The sequence below is a fragment of the Coregonus clupeaformis genome, chromosome 21 (assembly GCF_020615455.1).
Source record: "Coregonus clupeaformis isolate EN_2021a chromosome 21, ASM2061545v1, whole genome shotgun sequence".
In the NCBI taxonomy this organism is placed as follows: domain Eukaryota; kingdom Metazoa; phylum Chordata; class Actinopteri; order Salmoniformes; family Salmonidae; genus Coregonus; species Coregonus clupeaformis.
This window is the reverse complement of record NC_059212.1, coordinates 47927920-47945712: the sequence shown is the minus strand read 5'-3', so window position 1 is coordinate 47945712 and position 17793 is coordinate 47927920. Positions and strand designations below refer to the sequence as shown.

Sequence of the window (17793 nt, the reverse complement as noted above, 5' to 3'; positions counted from 1 at the left end):
TAATGAAATCCTGTTCCCCAAACAAGTGCAAGAACCACAGAGTCAAGAATAGGTTAAATATACAAATAAAATAAAATCAATTAAAAACAATAGCACATCAACATAAAAACATATAAACATAAAGCTGGAGCCTGAGGACAGTGTCCAAAAGCACAACATCACTATTAATCATAAAACACCTCAAGTTATTTGAAAGTTCTGAGGACAAAGAACACACACCACACAATGCCTCAGTGATTCACAGAAGTATATCACAGATCACAGAACTATATCAGGGTGTCATTTCTCAGGCAGAAATGTAGATAAAAATAATGAAATCCTGTTCCCCAAACAAGTGCAAGAACCACAGAGTCAAGAATAGGTTAAATATACAAATAAAATAAAATCAATTAAAAACAATAGCACATCAACATAAAAACATATAACATAAATCTGAAAGCGTTGCTCAAACTCCCGTAACAGTCCAGTTATTTTATCTTTGAACCGCTTCATGTCTGCCACATGTTGGGTCGTGCACATTTTTCAGACAGGGGAAGTGAGCTGCATCACCACCGGCAAGTTGCGTCTCCCACAATGACAGCTTCAACTTGAAAGAACGTATGCTGTCATAATACTGCGTGACAACTTTGTTGCGCCCTTGCAGCTGTTTGTTCAAGTTATTCAGGTGCTCTGTAACATCCACCATAAATGCAAGGTCCGGCATCCATTCTGCGGAATGAAATTCTAACACTGGTTTGCCCTTTTCTTCCATGAACTGTTCAATTTCTTCTCGTAAATCAAAGAAACGCCTCAGCACAGCACCTCGGCTTAACCATCTTACCTCAGTGTGGTATGGCAGGCCATAGATGTGGTCTTTCTCTCTGAGAAGGCTGTGAAACTGACGGTGATTCAGGCTTCTGGATCGGATGAAATTAACAGTTTGGATGACCACCTTCATGACGTTATCCATCTTTAATGACTTGCAACACAAAGCCTCCTGGTGCAAAATACATTGAAAAGTCAAAAAATCACGTCCTCCATTTGCAGATTGCACTTTCTCTCTGAACTTTGTCACAACGCCTGCTTTTTTCCCGATCATTGAGGGCGCACCATCTGTAGCCAGGCTGACAGCGCGGGACCAGTCCACTCCGACCCTGTCCAGCGCGCCGACGAGTGCGGTAAAAATATCAGCTGCTGTCGTTGTATCTGTCATCGGCACCAACTCCACGAACTCCTCGGTGACGGTCAATGTGTTTTTCAATGAAAAAATTGCCAGTTGTGCAACATCTGTAATGTCCGTGCTTTCATCAATTGCAACCGAAAACGCAATAAATGACTTTACTTTTTGCTTCAACTGGCTGTCCAAATCCACTGAAAGATCGGAAATCCTGTCTGCAACTGTGTTTCTTGTCAGGCTGATATTTGCAAAAAGCCTGCCGCTTTTCAGGGCACACAATCTCCGCTGCCTTCATCATGCATGTTTTTACAAATTCACCCTCACTAAATGGTTTTGAAGCCACTGCGATTTCATTAGCAATGAGGTAGCTAGCTTTCACTGCAGCGTCACTGATGTCTCGGCTGTGAGTAAACACAGACTGCTGTTTCTTCAGACCCGCCAACAGTTCATTCACCTTCTCTCATCTCCGCTGTCCTTGAAAGTTGTCATATTTGTTGGCATGAAGACTCACATAGTGGCGACGAAGGTTATATTCTTTCAGCACTGCAACATGCTCTGAACACACCAAACAAACAGCTTTCCCATTCAATTCCGTGATTAAATAGGATGACCATTTTTCTTGGAACACTCTGCACTCTGCGTCCACTTTTCTTTTTTGACAGAGACATATTGGGGCAATGAGGGTGCCAAAGCACATAATGTTAAAAGTAGAAGCCGTAATAAATATCGCGGGCAAAACAAAGTAGCTCATTGGCTGCACGTGCTTGACCTACTTGCTCTGCCCCGGTATAAACAGTTTGCTTGCTTAACACAATTGCTATTGCGCCATCCAGTGGACGCAATTGGAACAGCAGTTTATTTTATTGAAAAATTGCAGCGCATTTTTATACTTAAAAAAAAATATATATATACACATATATATATATATTTTTTTTTATTTCTTTTTTTCAAAATCATCTCGCGGGCCGGATTAAACCCGTTTGCGGGCCTGATCCGGCCCGCGGGCCGTAGGTTTGACACCCCTGATCTACACCGATTGAAATGTATTTTAACAAGTGACATCAATAAGCGAAAGCCTTCACCTGGTCAGTCTGTCATGGAAAGAGCAGGCGTTCCTAATGTTTTGTACACTCTGTGTATTGTCCAAGCTATAGCACACAATATTTTACATACAGCAGGTTTTTTTTAAAGGACCACAGAGTGGGCCGCTTTGTGTCCCCGTTAGCTCAGTTGGTAGAGCATGGCACTTGCAACGCCAGGGTTGTGGGTTCGATTCCCACGGGGGACCAGTATGAAAAAAATGTATGCTCTCACTAACTGTAAGTCGCTCTGGATAAGAGCGTCTGCTAAATGACATAAAATGTTAAATGTGTCAATTTTTCCCATGGAAAAAATTGGTGCAATACTGGTATCGTCACAGTCCTAGAGTTTCCCCTATCATTGTATAGAAGGGAGTGAGGCAAGGGCAGAGGCAATACTGGTCTATCCAATACTAGACCTAAACCTCAGTTAAATAAATAAATACGACAATCAATCACCCATAGCCTTGAAGTAATTCTCAAACAGTCACCAGCCTATTCCTGTCTATTGAGCTACAGTCAGTATTATTCGGACTTATGAAAGTTCCATCTACCTCAACACCCTCACCAGTCCAGGTAGCTAAGGACCAGGGAAATACCTGCCATTGTTCTGGTTTAAAAGCCTGCTACCTTCAGGGAACTGGCTGGTACCGATACATTTACATTTGAGTCATTTAGCAGACGCTCTTATCCAGAGCGACTTACAGGAGCAATTAGGGTTAAGTGCCTTGCTCAAGGGCACATCGACAGATTTTTCCACCTAGTCGGCTTGGGGGATTAGAACCAGCGACCTTTCGGTTACTGGCACAACGCTCTTAACCACTAAGCTACCTGATCCACACCAGATACTGGTACCGATAGCGTCTGGATGACCCGGGAAACCCAGTCACCACACACACTGTAACGTACAGTAGCAGCCACTGACTGAAAGGGAACAACATTGGGCACAAGAGGTTTAACGTCATGACGCTTTATCCACTCACAGGCTGAGAATGAGCGATGTCATGAGCGATGTCATGAGCGATGTCATGAGGCCTGACGGCGTAAGCGCGCAAAAGGAAAGCAATGAAGACGGAACGGATCGACTTGTTCACACTTGCGAAGTAGGTTTAGGCTCGATGTTGAAATCATGAAAACTTTAAATTTGTCTGTTTAGGCCTACACCAGAAAATAAATTTTGCCTCCATGGCAAGTAGTGGGTGTGCCACCACAACGCGTTCAGTAGCCATCGGAGACACAGCATGCTGAACCACACACACACACTGAAGCATTGGCCTTAGGGCAATTCCACGGTAACAGAATGATGCTGAGACTTAAGCGTTTTTTTTTCACTTTAAAAAAATGGACGCCAAACCAAAAACCAATGATTGCAAAGTTAAAACACACCATACAACTCTATGCACACGGACTACGTTGAACAATTTCCACAGAGGATTTTACGACGCAAAGTTCGGTAACAGAATGGTCTGCGCTGTGCTGTTTGTGCCGTCAAGTCTGTTACCGAACTTTTGCATCTGCACTGTGTTTTTGAAAAATCAAATCTGTTCATGTGGAATTACCCTTAACATAAAAAGGTTGTGTCATTGCCTCACTCAGGCTATTCAGAATGATGGATCTCAAGAGGGCTCCTTAGTGTGTGGAGATAGCTATTGAAAATGTTAGACAACCAGAACACCCTGAAATCACATACATTATTTAATTTATGCTCTCCAGCGCAGTTTGGCAATTCACTCAAAAGTATTGGCACTACCGCACTTATTCATAGCTGTAGAGCGGCCATTTTGGGTCCAGCTATACATGGAGTGACCTAGGCTAACAGCTGTAGAGCGGCCATTTTGGGTCCAGCTATACATGGAGTGACCTAGGCTAACAGCTGTAGAGCTGTCATTTATGGCCAGCTAAACATGGAGTGACCTAGGCTAACAGCTGTAGAGCAGCCATTTATGGCCAGCTAAACATGGAGTGACCTAGGCTAACAGCTGTAGAGCGGCCATTTTGGGTCCAGCTAAACATGGAGTGACCTAGCTTAACAGCTGAAGAGTGGCCATTTTGGACAGCTATATATTCAACTCTGATGGAAACAAGACACCTCTTTACGGGAGTAGAGATATTGCATTGCTAGTTGTACCGGTGTTTGTGTGTCAATTGAAAGGTCCCCTCTATATTATTATTATTATTATTATTATTATTATTATTATATGCCTGTCAATTGACACCTAGTCCCTTTGAAAACCTCGTTAGCTACCGTGACATTCATGTTTTGGCAAGCGCCATCTGTTTTTCTGATATGAACAAGCCTGTAAGTGAACTTTATCAAGAGTTACATTAGTACTCTGCCTACGTAAACAGTAGTGGGGAAAACAGTGGCGGAAAAAAACGCTCGTTATGAGTACAGCATGTTACTGGAATGTGGCAGGACCGGGCCAAAAATCGTGCTGTAAATGGCACAACACCGGATCAACCCCAGGAAAAATGTGACAGGCATACCATTTACAGCTGTTTGTTTGTTTATTTGGATCCCCAGTAGCTTTTTCAGAAGCAGCAGCTACTCTTCCTGGGGTCCACAAAAACATGACAAGTAAAACACTGATAAGACTGAGAGACAAGGACAGTCACACAAATGTAAAATACAACAATATACAAACCATTCTACAACAACACAAATAGTGCGTGTTGGAGTGTGTCTGTGTCCCCTTCACAGTCCCCACCGTCCCATGAGATGTTTAATCTGTTTTTTTAACGGTAATTTTGCTGTTTGCTGAGTCATTGGGAGATGGAATGCGATCCTGGCTCTGTAAAATACTGTGCATTGTCGTGAATGCGTTTTGGACATGGGGACTGTGAAGAGACCCCTGGTGGCATGTCTTGGGGGGGGAGGGGGGTATGTATGTGTATCTCAGCTGAATGTTATTTGATTGTGCAGACAATCTGGAATTTTCATCACGGTAATATTTCTCATAAAAACTAGAAGAGAAGCAGTTCATCTCTCGTCAACCCTCAACCAGGAAAGACTGGCATGCATGTTGTTGATGTTAGTTATGTATGTGCAGTTAAGGGCAAGGCGTGCTGCTCTGTTTTAAGCCAGCTGCAGCTTTGCTAGGTCTTTCTTTGCTGCACATGACCATATTATCAGACAGTAATCAAGATGGGACAAGACCAGAGTCTGAACAACTAGTACAGTTGATCTTTGTATCAAAAACAGAGAACATCTTTTTAGAAACAGACATACCCCTCCCCATCTTCACAACAACTTTGTCAATAGGACTTGCCCATGATAAGTGACCATCCAGTGTTATAACTAGGAGTTTAGCTTTCTCAACCTGCTCAATGGTCCCACCGTTTGTGCACAACTCCAGTTGAGGTTTAGGTCTTAGAGAATGTTTTTCGAATCATATACAATGCTTTTAGTGTGCGTGTGCGTGCATGTGTGTGTTTGTGAGAAAGGAGTGGGGCTCACTGCAAACTCTAGAGAGCAGATAGCTAGCTAGTTACAGTACTGCATTACATCCAAGTCCACCTATAAATTTACCTGGCTAGCTGTTTAATTAGCTAGCTAGCTAAAATAAGTGGGCAACGTTAGCTAGCAAGTCGTCTCCTAGCTTTCAAAATCCCTTCTCTCTGTAGGGTTTTCTGCAGTTAGCTTCACCCACGGCTGGCTCCATGCGCACAATTGGTCCAGCGTCGTCCAGGGTAGGGGAGGGAATGGCCGGCAGGGATGTAGCTCAGTTGGTAGAGCATGGCGTTTGCAACGCCAGGGTTGTGGTTTCGATTCCCACGGTGGGCCAGTAAAAAAAATAAAAAAAAGAATAATAAAAAAAGAATAATGTATGCACTCACTAACTGTAAGTCGCTCTGGATAAGAGCGTCTGCTAAATGACTAAAATGTAAATGTAAACTACAATTCAAACGCTTAGGTTTTAATGTTTAGAAACATCAGTAATCATCGCTTGCGAAACGGTTTTCGGAACATTTGGCCCTTGTCTTTCATATCAGCGAGAAATAATAAATAAATAAATAAATAAATGAAAAGATACACTTACTGTAGGAGGTCCATACGCCGTCTGCCTCCAGCTGACAGACTAGATCAACTTTCTCCCCAGTTACACACACACACAGGTGTTCGGAGCATGCTAACTAGATAGATACAGTACCAGTCAAAAGTTTGGACACACCTACTCATTCCATGGTTTATTTTTATTTTTTTCTACCTTGTAGAATAACAGTAAGATATCAAAACTATGAAATAACACATACGGAATCATGTAGTAGCCAAAAAAAGAAAAAAAAAGTGTTAAACAAATAAATCAAAATGTTTTATATTTGAGATTCTTCAAAGTAGCCACCCTTCGCCTTGATGGCAGCTTTGCACACTCTTGGCATTCTCTCAACCAGCTTCATGGAATGCATTTCAATTAACAGGTGTGCCTTGTTAAAAGTTAATTTAATGCGTTTGAGCCAATCAGTTGTGTTGTGAGGTAAGTGTGGTACACAGAAGATAGCCCTATTTGGTATAAGACCAAGTCCATATTATGGCAAGAACAGCTCAAATAAGCAAAGTGAAATGACAGTCCATCATTACTTTAAGACATGAAGGTCAGTCAATCCGGAACGTTTCAAGAAATTTGAACGTTTCTTCAAGTGCAGTCGCAAAAACCATCAATCGCTATGATGAAACTGGCTCTCATGAGGACCGCCACAGGAAAGGAAGACCAAGAGTTACCTCTGCTACAGAGGATAAGTTCATTAGAGTTACCAGCCTCAGAAATTGCAGCACAAATAAATGCTTCAGAGTTCAAGTAACAGACACATCTCAACATCAACTGTTCAGTGGAGACTGCGTGAATCAGGCCTTCATGGTCGAATTGCTGCAAAGAAACCACTACTAAAGGACACCAATAATAAGAAGAGACTTGCTTGGGCCAAAAAACACAAGCAATGGACATTAGACCGGTGGAAATCTGTCCATTGGTCTGATGAGTCCAAATTTTAGACTTTTGGTTCCAACCGCCGTGTCTTTGTGAGACGCAGAGAAGGTGAACGGATGATCTCCGCATGTGTGGTTCCCACCGTGAAGCATGGAGGAAGAGGTGTGATGGCGCTTTGCTGGTGACACTGTCTGTGATTTATTTAGAATTCAAGGCACATTTAACCAGCATGGCTACCACAGCATTCTGCAGCGATACGCCATCCCATCTGGTTTGGGCTTAGTGGGACTATCATTTGTTTTCAACAGGACACCTCCAGGCTGTGTAAGGGCTATTTGACCAAGAAGGAGAGTGATGGGAGTGCTGCATTAGATAACCTGGCCTCCACAATCACCCGACCTCTACCCAATTGAGATGGTTTGGGATGAGTTGGACCGCAGAGTGAAGGAAAAGCAGCCAACAACTGCTCAGAATATGTGGGAACTCCTTCAAGACAGTTGGAAAAGCATTCCTCATGAAGCTGGTTGAGAGAATGCCAAGAGTGTGCAAAGCTGTCATCAAGGCAAAGGGTGGCTACTTTGAAGAATCTCAAATATATTGGGATTTGTTTAACACTTTTTTGGTTACTACATGATTCCATATGTGTTATTTCATAGTTTTGATGTCTTCACTATTATTCTACAATGTAGAAAATAGTAAAAATAAAGAAATACCCTTGAATGAGTAGGTGTGTCCAAACTGGACGAGCACCGTTCGAGACTATCCTATCAACTGGACCTGAAGAACTTTAATATCCTGTTTCTCGGAGTCGTGGCTGAACAAGGACACGGATAATATACATCTAGATGGTTTTTCTATGCATCGGCAGGACAGAACGGCAGAGTCGGGTAAGCTCAAGGAGAGAGGTGTGTGTCTCTTTGTTAACAACAGCTGGTGCGAAATCTCTAAGTCGAGCAGTGAATTTCAAACACTGATTCAACCGCAAAGACCAGAGAGGTTTTCCAATGCCCCGCAAAGAAGGGCATCTATTGGTAAAAATTTAAAAGCAGACATTGAAAATCCCTTTGAGCATGGTGAACTTATTAATTACACTTTGGATGGTATATCAATGCACCCAGTCACTACAAAGACACAGGCGTCCTTCCTAACTCAGTTGCCGGAGAGGAAGGAAACCACTCAGGGATTTCACCATGAGGCCAATGGTGAATTCAAAACAATTGGAGTTTAATGACTGTGATAGGAGAAAACTGAGGATGACAGAGAGAAAAGAAGGAAGCCTGTACAGAATAAAAAATATTCCAAAACAATGTGTCAAAGCAATTCACTTTATTTCCTGAATACAAAGTGTTATGTGTTGTATTGGATTTACCTCAAACATAACTGAGTACCACGCTCCATATTTTCAAGCATAAGTGGTGGCTGCATCTTGTTATGGGTATACTTGTAATCGTTAAGGACTGGGGGGGCTTTCAGGATAAAAAAGAAACAATGGAGCTAAGCACAGGCAAAATCCTAGAGGAAATCCTGGTTCAGTCTGCTTTCCAACAGACACTGGGAAATGAATTCACCTTTAAGCAGGACAATAACCTAAAACACAAGGCCAAATCTACACTAGAGTTGCTTACCAAGAAGACAGCGAATGTTCCTGAGTAGGCAAGTTACAGTTTTGACTTAAATCTGCTTGAAAATCTATGGCAAGACCTGAAAATGGGTGTCTAGCAATGATCAACAACCAATTTGACAGAGCTTGAAGAATTTAGAAAATAATAAATGGGCAAATGTTGTACAACCCAGGAGTGGAAAGCTGTTAGACTTACCCAGAAAGACTCACAGCTGTAATCGCTGCCAAAGGTGATTCTAACATGTATTGACTCAAGGGGTTGAATACTTATCTAATCAAGATATATTAGTGTTTTATTTTTCCTGTTTAATTTTTTGATGTTAACATTTTTCTTCCACTTTGACATTAAAGTATTCTCTGTAGATCATTGACAAAGAATGACAATTAAATCAATTTTAATCCACTTTTGTAACAACATTTTGAAAAAGTCGAGGGGTGTGAATACTTACTCAAGGCACTGTATAAAATCAAATCAAAATATATGTTAGTAGTTTAGGGCCATATTTTTTTGGTAAAATATGGGTCCACATTTTTGGGGATGGGGGACGTGGTCTAATAAGATAACATATGGAATTGTTTTAAGAAGGTCATACCAAGGATCATTTAGCTATTTGATTTTGAATGTTAGGACAAAAAAAAAAAAATGAAACATTGAATTTGACCTTTCTGCTATTAGCCCATTGAAACGCATTGAATAACAGATTTGTACATGGAAAAACAGTTAAAAAAAAAACTATCAAAAGGAAGTTTGTTTTAAAGTAGCCTCTATGAATGGGTTAGTCGTCTCCAAGCCATCATCATGTCTATCCATTTGTAGCATAGAGCTAATACTGCAACAGTTTCTGACAGCGCGAACACTTTCCCAACAACCACTGGTGGTGCTAGTCAACTAGCTCCCATACATTAACGTGGGCTTTTTCTTACCTTTTTCCTGATTAAACGAGATAATCTCCTCCTCCTTTGGATTGGAAACCTGGGTTATTATAGACGTGTGGTCCATTGCGACGCGATGGTTATTCCTTTTTGGTTATTTTTTTATGTTTGTTTGCTTGTTTTCTACAAGCAAGATGTCCAGCTAGTCCTAGTCCACAAAGGTTAACGTTAGCTACCGTAGCTGCCTTGCTAACTGTGTTGAAATGGCAGCCGGGCCCTAAACTAGCTAGCTAGTGTAACGATGGCCAAATGGACTGAGACAGGACACAGGAGGGGCTACATGTAACTAACTAGTGGTTTAAACGCAAAATACCACCACTTGTCAAACGCTGGGAATACCCAAATTTAGCAAGCAACATCCAAGAACAGCATGGGCAAAACAAACTCCCAACGTTGAACTAAAAATAAGAAAACGTTGCTAACGTCTGGCTAGCCACTAGAGCTAGCCTTGAACTGGTCAGTGTTCAATTCCACATAAAATTGACGTTGACTGAAACGATGAAAAAGCCCTCCCGCGGTCGCCTCCGTCAAGTTTCAATACGAAAGTGGGCGAGTTCCGATAATCCCGTTTCTTGAACTCTCATTTTCAAAATAATTGTATCCCCTCTACACTCTTTCCAACATGGAGGCGTCGTGTGTATTTGATATTCATGAAATGGATCACAAGCTAGCAGCGCTCAAGTGGGAGGGGGCGGTTTCTAGGAACCCCCTCCCCTGGATCAAAAATAAAACCTCCGTAGCTATGGCTGTATCAACATACCACTTTGGGTCAATGATATTTGAGTCACTGCCTTATGAAATGTTGCTTCCAAAATTATTGACAGTCTATGATTAATGGCCAGTACATCATAGCTTCTGCACAATTTAGGTCAGATTCCAGCCAATGCATGAATTGGGTAAAAAAAAAAAAGTCAGGGGGTATCATGGAGATGTCCATGTTGACACAGATCAATATTTTACCTCAAGAACTCTACTCCACCTGTAAAAACGCTTGTGAATGTTTTTCTTTCAACAATTGCATATGGAACCTTGAGATGGACGGATGGGTCCACAATCAGCTTGGACCCTATCAACAACACTGGACCAATCTATCTGAAATGACATGGGCGCCATCTGGTGGCCGAAGTGTTCGATTGCATCAGAAGCTGCCTTTTGGCATTGCTCTCACGTTACCGACACATCATTTGAATGCCTTCAGAGCTGTGTAACCTATCTCTGTCTTTGTGTGGGTGGAGGTTCAGTGTGGAGGCTAAATTTGGGTTAGATTCCAGCTGAGGAGCGAAAATACACAGCAGTTGGGCCCACCAGTTGCATAGTACACGTTGGTTGTGTATACAGTATATATATATATATATATATATATATATATATATATGTATAGAGCAGCCTATGTTTTAATGTTTATTTACCCATACTTTCCTTATCACTGATGGGAAATACTGTTTAATGAATGCATCAATAAAGCTAGATTCCATGACCCCATTTGTGTGTGTGCATGTTATTCATCAGTAAAGCATGAAACAATTGATCATCATAACGGACCAAAGTCCTCGTGGCCTCTTCCGCTCTCTGTAGACCAGCGCACTATATTATTCTTAACAACCTATTGATTGCTGCAGGATTTTTATGGATTTGTGACCTTTGTATTGAGCATTTGTAGATTTCAATTCTGCAGCTCCTCCTATAGGTTACCATCCTCTTGGTCTCCCTGAGCCCCTCAACAGCTCACAAGAAACACGTGGATGGTGGTTCCTGTAACTTTGACCATCTAAAATTATGAGTATAAACATTCATTGACATTTTATTAATACAATTCTATTGCGAGGACAACATTACTTCACACAGTAGAATATACATTTTTTTAGAAGTCTTCCTCTAGTGATCACAGATGTTAACGACACCCTATACCACTGACTTTTTTTTCTCATATTTCCTGTAGATAGTATGCTTACTTACCTACTTGATTGTGTATTTCATATTTCCTATTCTTATTTCTCGTGTTTTTTTTCTAGCAATACATTGTTACTGATTATTGCATTGTTGGGTTTTGAGTTTGCAAGAAAGGCATTTCACTGTTCTTGTGCACGTGACATTAAAACTTGTAAACTTGAAAAACACCTCTGGGCTACATCTCGCTGTGTAGCAACCTATTACATTAAATGTAGTTATATTCTGTTCTGTTTAATTCCATTATATTATATTTTGTTATGTTATATTATATTCTAACAGTTTGTCCCGACCAGTTTGCCCTGCCTGCCCAGTGCCTCAAGCTGATGAGGCTAATGGTATGGACAGACGGGGAGGACGATGCACACTATCTGGGTTGGTTCACAGCAGGCCTCGTCATTTGATAGTGGTGATGATAGCACATAGGCTATACCCAGAGCCGTACTGTACATAGCCCTATGGGTCTACTGAATGTACCAGGGTACACCCTGAAAACAATACTTCATGGCTATAGTACATTTTACATTTTTACCATTTAGCAGACGCTCTTATCCAGAGCGACTTACAGTTAGTGAATATATTTTTTTTTATACTGGCCCCCCGTGGGAATTGAACCCACAACCCTGGCGTTGCAAACGCCATGCTCTATCAACTGAGCTACATCCCTGCCGGCCATTCCCTCCCCTACCCTGGACGACGCTGGGCCAATTGTGCGCCGCCCCATGGGTCTCCCGGTCGCGGCCGGCTGCGACAGAGCCTGGATTCGAACCAGGATCTCTAGTGGCACAGTTAGCACTGCGATGCAGTGCCTTAGACCACTGCGCCACTCAGGAGGACGTAGCCTGATAGCCTGGGTTTATATATGGATAGCCAATAAACATGGAACGTTATCTGAACCAGAATAAGGGTGGGTATTGTGGCTCCCCAGTAGCCAGAGGTAAAGGCTATCACCCATCAGTTATAATCTGGTGAGGGAGACTTGAGTAGCCTAGACATGTCTGGTATACAGTTATCTGGGTATTTGGTGTCTAGTAGCCTGTGGTAGTTACAAACAGTGAGATCTTCATTCAATACCCACTGGGCACAAACTGGTTGAATCATTGTTGTTTCAACGTCATTTGTCAACATATTGTGAAGTGGAATCTACGTGGAAAATACATTGGATTTGAAAAAAAGTAATCAACTGTTGTTTTGAGGGTGAAATTTCAACCACAAGATTATGTCATCATGGTAAACAACGTCAGATCTATATCCACTTAAAAAAATATATATATATATATATATATATATATATATATATATTGGCAGCGCCTCCTACTGGAGAATTGAATCTATCTACAGCTACCCTTTGGTCTCCCATCCAGGGTCCTAACCAAGCCCAGCTATGATATACAGTGGGGAAAAAAAGTATTTAGTCAGCCACCAATTGTGCAAGTTCTCCCACTTAAAAAGATGAGAGAGGCCTGTAATTTTCATCATAGGTACACGTCAACTATGACAGACAAAATGAGAATTTTCTTCTCCAGAAAATCACATTGTAGGATTTTTAATTAATTTATTTGCAAATTATGGTGGAAAATAAGTATTTGGTCAATAACAAAAGTTTCTCAATACTTTGTTATATACCCTTTGTTGGCAATGACACAGGTCAAACGTTTTCTGTAAGTCTTCACAAGGTTTTCACACACTGTTGCTGGTATTTTGGCCCATTCCTCCATGCAGATCTCCTCTAGAGCAGTGATGTATTGGGGCTGTCGCTGGGCAACACGGACTTTCAACTCCCTCCAAAGATTTTCTATGGGGTTGAGATTGGCTAGGCCACTCCAGGACCTTGAAATGCTTCTTACGAAGCCACTCCTTCGTTGCCCGGGCGGTGTGTTTGGGATCATTGTCATGCTGAAAGACCAAGCCACGTTTCATCTTCAATGCCCTTGCTGATGGAAGGAGGTTTTCACTCAAAATCTCATGATACATGGCCCCATTCATTCTTTCCTTTACACGGATCAGTCGTCCTGGTCCCTTTGCAGAAAAACAGCCCCAAAGCATGATGTTTCCACCCCCATGCTTCACAGTAGGTATGGTATTCTTTGGATGCAACTCAGCATTCTTTGTCCTCCAAACACAACGAGTTGAGTTTTTACCAAAAAGTTCTATTTTGGTTTCATCTGACCATATGACATTCTCCCAATCCTCTTCTGGATCATCCAAATGCACTCTAGCAAACTTCAGACGGGCCTGGACATGTACTGGCTTAAGCAGGGGGACACGTCTGGCACTGCAGGATTTGAGTCCCTGGCGGCGTAGTGTGTTACTGATGGTAGGCTTTGTTACTTTGGTCCCAGCTCTCTGCAGGTCATTCACTAGGTCCCCCCGTGTGGTTCTGGGATTTTTGCTCACCATTCTTGTGATCATTTTGACCCCACGGGGTGAGATCTTGCGTGGAGCCCCAGATCGAGGGAGATTATCAGTGGTCTTGTATGTCTTCCATTTCCTAATAATTGCTCCCACAGTTGATTTCTTCAAACCAAGCTGCTTACCTATTGCAGATTCAGTCTTCCCAGCCTGGTGCAGGTCTACAATTTTGTTTCTGGTGTCCTTTGACAGCTCTTTGGTCTTGGCCATAGTGGAGTTTGGAGTGTGACTGTTTGAGGTTGTGGACAGGTGTCTTTTATACTGATAACAAGTTCAAACAGGTGCCATTAATACAGGTAATGAGTGGAGGACAGAGGAGCCTCTTAAAGAAGAAGTTACAGGTCTGTGAGAGCCAGAAATCTTGCTTGTTTGTAGGTGACCAAATACTTATTTTCCACCATAATTTGCAAATAAATTCATTAAAAATCCTACAATGTGATTTTCTGGATTTTTTTCTCTCTCAATTTGTCTGTCATAGTTGACGTGTACCTATGATGAAAATTACAGGCCTCTCTCATCTTTTTAAGTGGGAGAACTTGCACAATTGGTGGCTGACTAAATACTTTTTTTCCCCACTGTATGTCACTGACTACTACCAATGTGCTATCGTGAGAATGATTGTTCAGGGTTCTCCACTTAAAAACGAAATAGATTCACTGTTACTATTGAAGTCATTCCAAAGGTTAGGTTTAAAAGGGCAAATGAAATGTGACCAAACATTATCACTCATGTATTATCAATGATGCCATTTAGGCCTGTATACCATTTGTAAAGTCGTCAACAGCTATTTGTATTTATTATTGTTTCAATTCAACTCATAATTTAACTAAACACAGAGAAGACAAAAGAAGGTCTAAGACCCCCGTACTCAACTGGCGGATCGCTGTCCAGATCCGGACCCAGAATGGGGTCAATACGGACATCGGGTCACGACTACAAAAAAAAAAAAAAACGTGGTCAGGCTTCGACCCTTGGTATCATATAAACACAAAGAAAACATGGAAAAATGTGTAGAATTGTAAGGGTTGGTGTGAGGTGTGACACAGGTGCGGTGCAGGATAGGCAGTAGGCAAGGATGGTGAAACAAGGATCTTTACTGGTGGTCCAAAGACCAGGATACAAAACAACAGACTATACATGAAAACAAATGAGGAGCACATAGGTCTCCAAAAAACAGGCTGACAGCAAACAATACGAAATACTAACTCTGACTGGAAAAACACAATGACACAGGGAGAACACTTCTCGAGTACCTGTAACTCCGTCACGTGATCTGACACTGATATATACTGCTTGACATCAAGGAACTAGCAGAGAAAACTGAGCAAGGGAACACAGGGAAGTGAGGGCATAAATACACAGGTCAATCAGATAGTCACAGGTGACACCAATAGGCAGATAATTAGTCCCGACTGTGAGTGAGGAGGTGCCTATGGTTGTCGGAGGATGACACCTAGTGGGTGGCTCCGGAACTGCGACCCACTCCTGTAACAGTGCCCCCCCCCCTGACAAACAGCCCCAGCCATTCACCTTGGCACCTCCGGGTGGAGGCGACAGAATGCTGTATCTGCCCTGGGTCCAGAATGTCCCTCCTGGGCACCCCGGACCGCTCCACCAGCCCATAACCCTCCCAGTCCACCAAAAATAGGAGACCCCTCCCCACCCGCCGGCAGTCCAGGATCCGGTCCACCGTAAAAGCCGGTTGCCCTCTGATGAGGCGCAGCGGGGGAACAGGATGAGGAGGGGGAGCCAGTGGACAGGTGGTGACGGGCTTGAGGAGGGACACATGGAATGTGGAATGCACCCGCATGGTGGGGGGAAGTTGCAGACGGTAGGTCACTGGGTTGACTCACCGGACCACTCTGATTGGCCCGACGGAACCGCCGCCTCCTTCTCTTGCTCGGGGAATAGGGGCGCTTGGGGGTCGGAGCAGCCCTGCCGCGGGCTGACGTGAGCTCTTCGTGCGTGCGCACACCGGGCAAGCAGCCACGAAGGCACGCATATTCCCCTCAGCAGATGCCCACCAGAACCTTCTACGCACGAACTCCAACGTCCTGTTGCCCCCCCCCCGGATGGCTGGTGAGGTCGGACGCGTGCGCCCACTGAAGCAGTCAAGAGCGCGCAGCCTTGGGTACGTACATCCTTCCCGATGGACCTCCCGCCCGGATCGGGCTCCCGCCGTAGCGCTGCTCTGACCAGCCTATCAATTCCCCACGAAACTGGGGCAGCCATCAGGGCATTGGGGACAATGAGGTCGTCCCTCATGGCCAGCGTCTCCGGCCGGTACAAGGAAAGCCATCGACCTCGTGTGGGCATGGCGCCCGGCAGGAGATCGGTAGCGCAGTCATAAGGCCTGTGAGGAGGTAGGCCCTTGGCACGCCTCTTACTAAACTCCTCCCCCAGATCCCAATACTCCTGGGGAAGAGGTGAGGACTGGTAGGTGGTCTGGGACGGTGGTTTAGGCTGATGAGTGGTCGGTGGCGACCCGAACAGGACGGGGGCGGAGCCTCCCTCCAGGATGAGCCGCCCCGTGTACCAGTCTATCCGGGGTGGTTGTGGCCAGCCAGGGGTGCACGAGGACGAGGGGACAATGAAAAACTGGATACACTCCCATAGCCCCCCGCCACCCGGACACAAACAGGGACAGTGCGCCGGGTGATGCAGCCCTACCCCAACGGCCGGCCGTCCAGGCCCATGACCAGCTCGGAGAGAGAGAGAGAGTAGCAGAACGCTCCACCTTTGTGGCCCCTCGTCCATCAGGTTTCCCACGGCCCCAGAATCCACCAGTGCATGCGCCCGACTCGCAGCGCGGGCCCACTGAACCCTGACGGGGTGAAAAGTCCAGGCGTCTCTGGAGTTGGTTTCGGCTCGCTAGCACCCCTCCCGATACCAGCGAGCCCTCCCATTTTTCCGGCTTCTCCAGGCATGAGTCGCCATGGTGACCTGCGTGGCCGCAGTACCGGCAACGTCCCTGGGGCAGACCCCTCTGCCTCTCCATCCGGGACCAGCGCGCCGCACCCAGCTGCATAGCCTCCTCCTGAAGCGTCTCCTCCCTGAATCGGCGGAAAGCCTCCGGGCTGATAGGGGAGACGCGGAGGCGAGCCTTGCATCATGCCTCTCTCGTACGCCCTCTCACAACGCCGATTGTCCACCCGCACCGAGAGGTCGACGAGGCCGTCCAGTTGCTCAGGCAGCTCCCTGAAGGAGAGTTCGTCCTTCATCGCGTACAGGACGACCAGGACGGCCTCATCCCATCCTGCCTCCCGAGCCCGGGTCCGGAACTCCACGGAGTAGTCCGTAACTGAACGGTCACCCTGCCGACAAGCAGTATGAAATACTAACTCTGACTGGAAAAACACAATGACACAGGGAGAACACTTCTCGAGTACCTGTAACTCCGTCACGTGATCTGACACGTACTGCTTGACATCAAGGAACTAGCAGAGAAAACTGAGCAAGGGAACACAGGGAAGTGAGGGCATAAATACACAGGTGAATCAGATAGTCACAGGTGACACCAATAGGCAGATAATTAGTCCCGACTGTGAGTGAGGAGGTGCCTATGGTTGTCGGAGGATGACACCTAGTGGTTGGCTCCGGAACTGCGACCCACTACTGTGTTCGGTATTACTGCACTGTTGGAGCTAGAAACATAAGCATTTCACTGCACCTGCGATAACATCTGCAAAGTATGTGTACACGACCAATAACATCTTATTT

General features: G+C 44.3%; 1 protein-coding gene across 2 annotated transcripts in view; it reads right to left on the bottom strand.

Moving 5' to 3' along the window:
* Positions 1–10374, bottom strand: part of LOC121535384 (CTD small phosphatase-like protein) — a 47142-nt gene extending 36768 nt beyond the window's left edge. For both annotated transcript variants that reach the window (XM_041842403.2, XM_041842404.2), the window contains exon 1: positions 9706–10374. In XM_041842403.2, the coding sequence (XP_041698337.1) occupies positions 9706–9781 (76 nt within the window). In that variant the 5' untranslated portion in view covers positions 9782–10374. The remainder of the gene's footprint in view (positions 1–9705) is intronic.
* Between the last annotated feature and the right edge of the window lie 7419 nt (positions 10375–17793).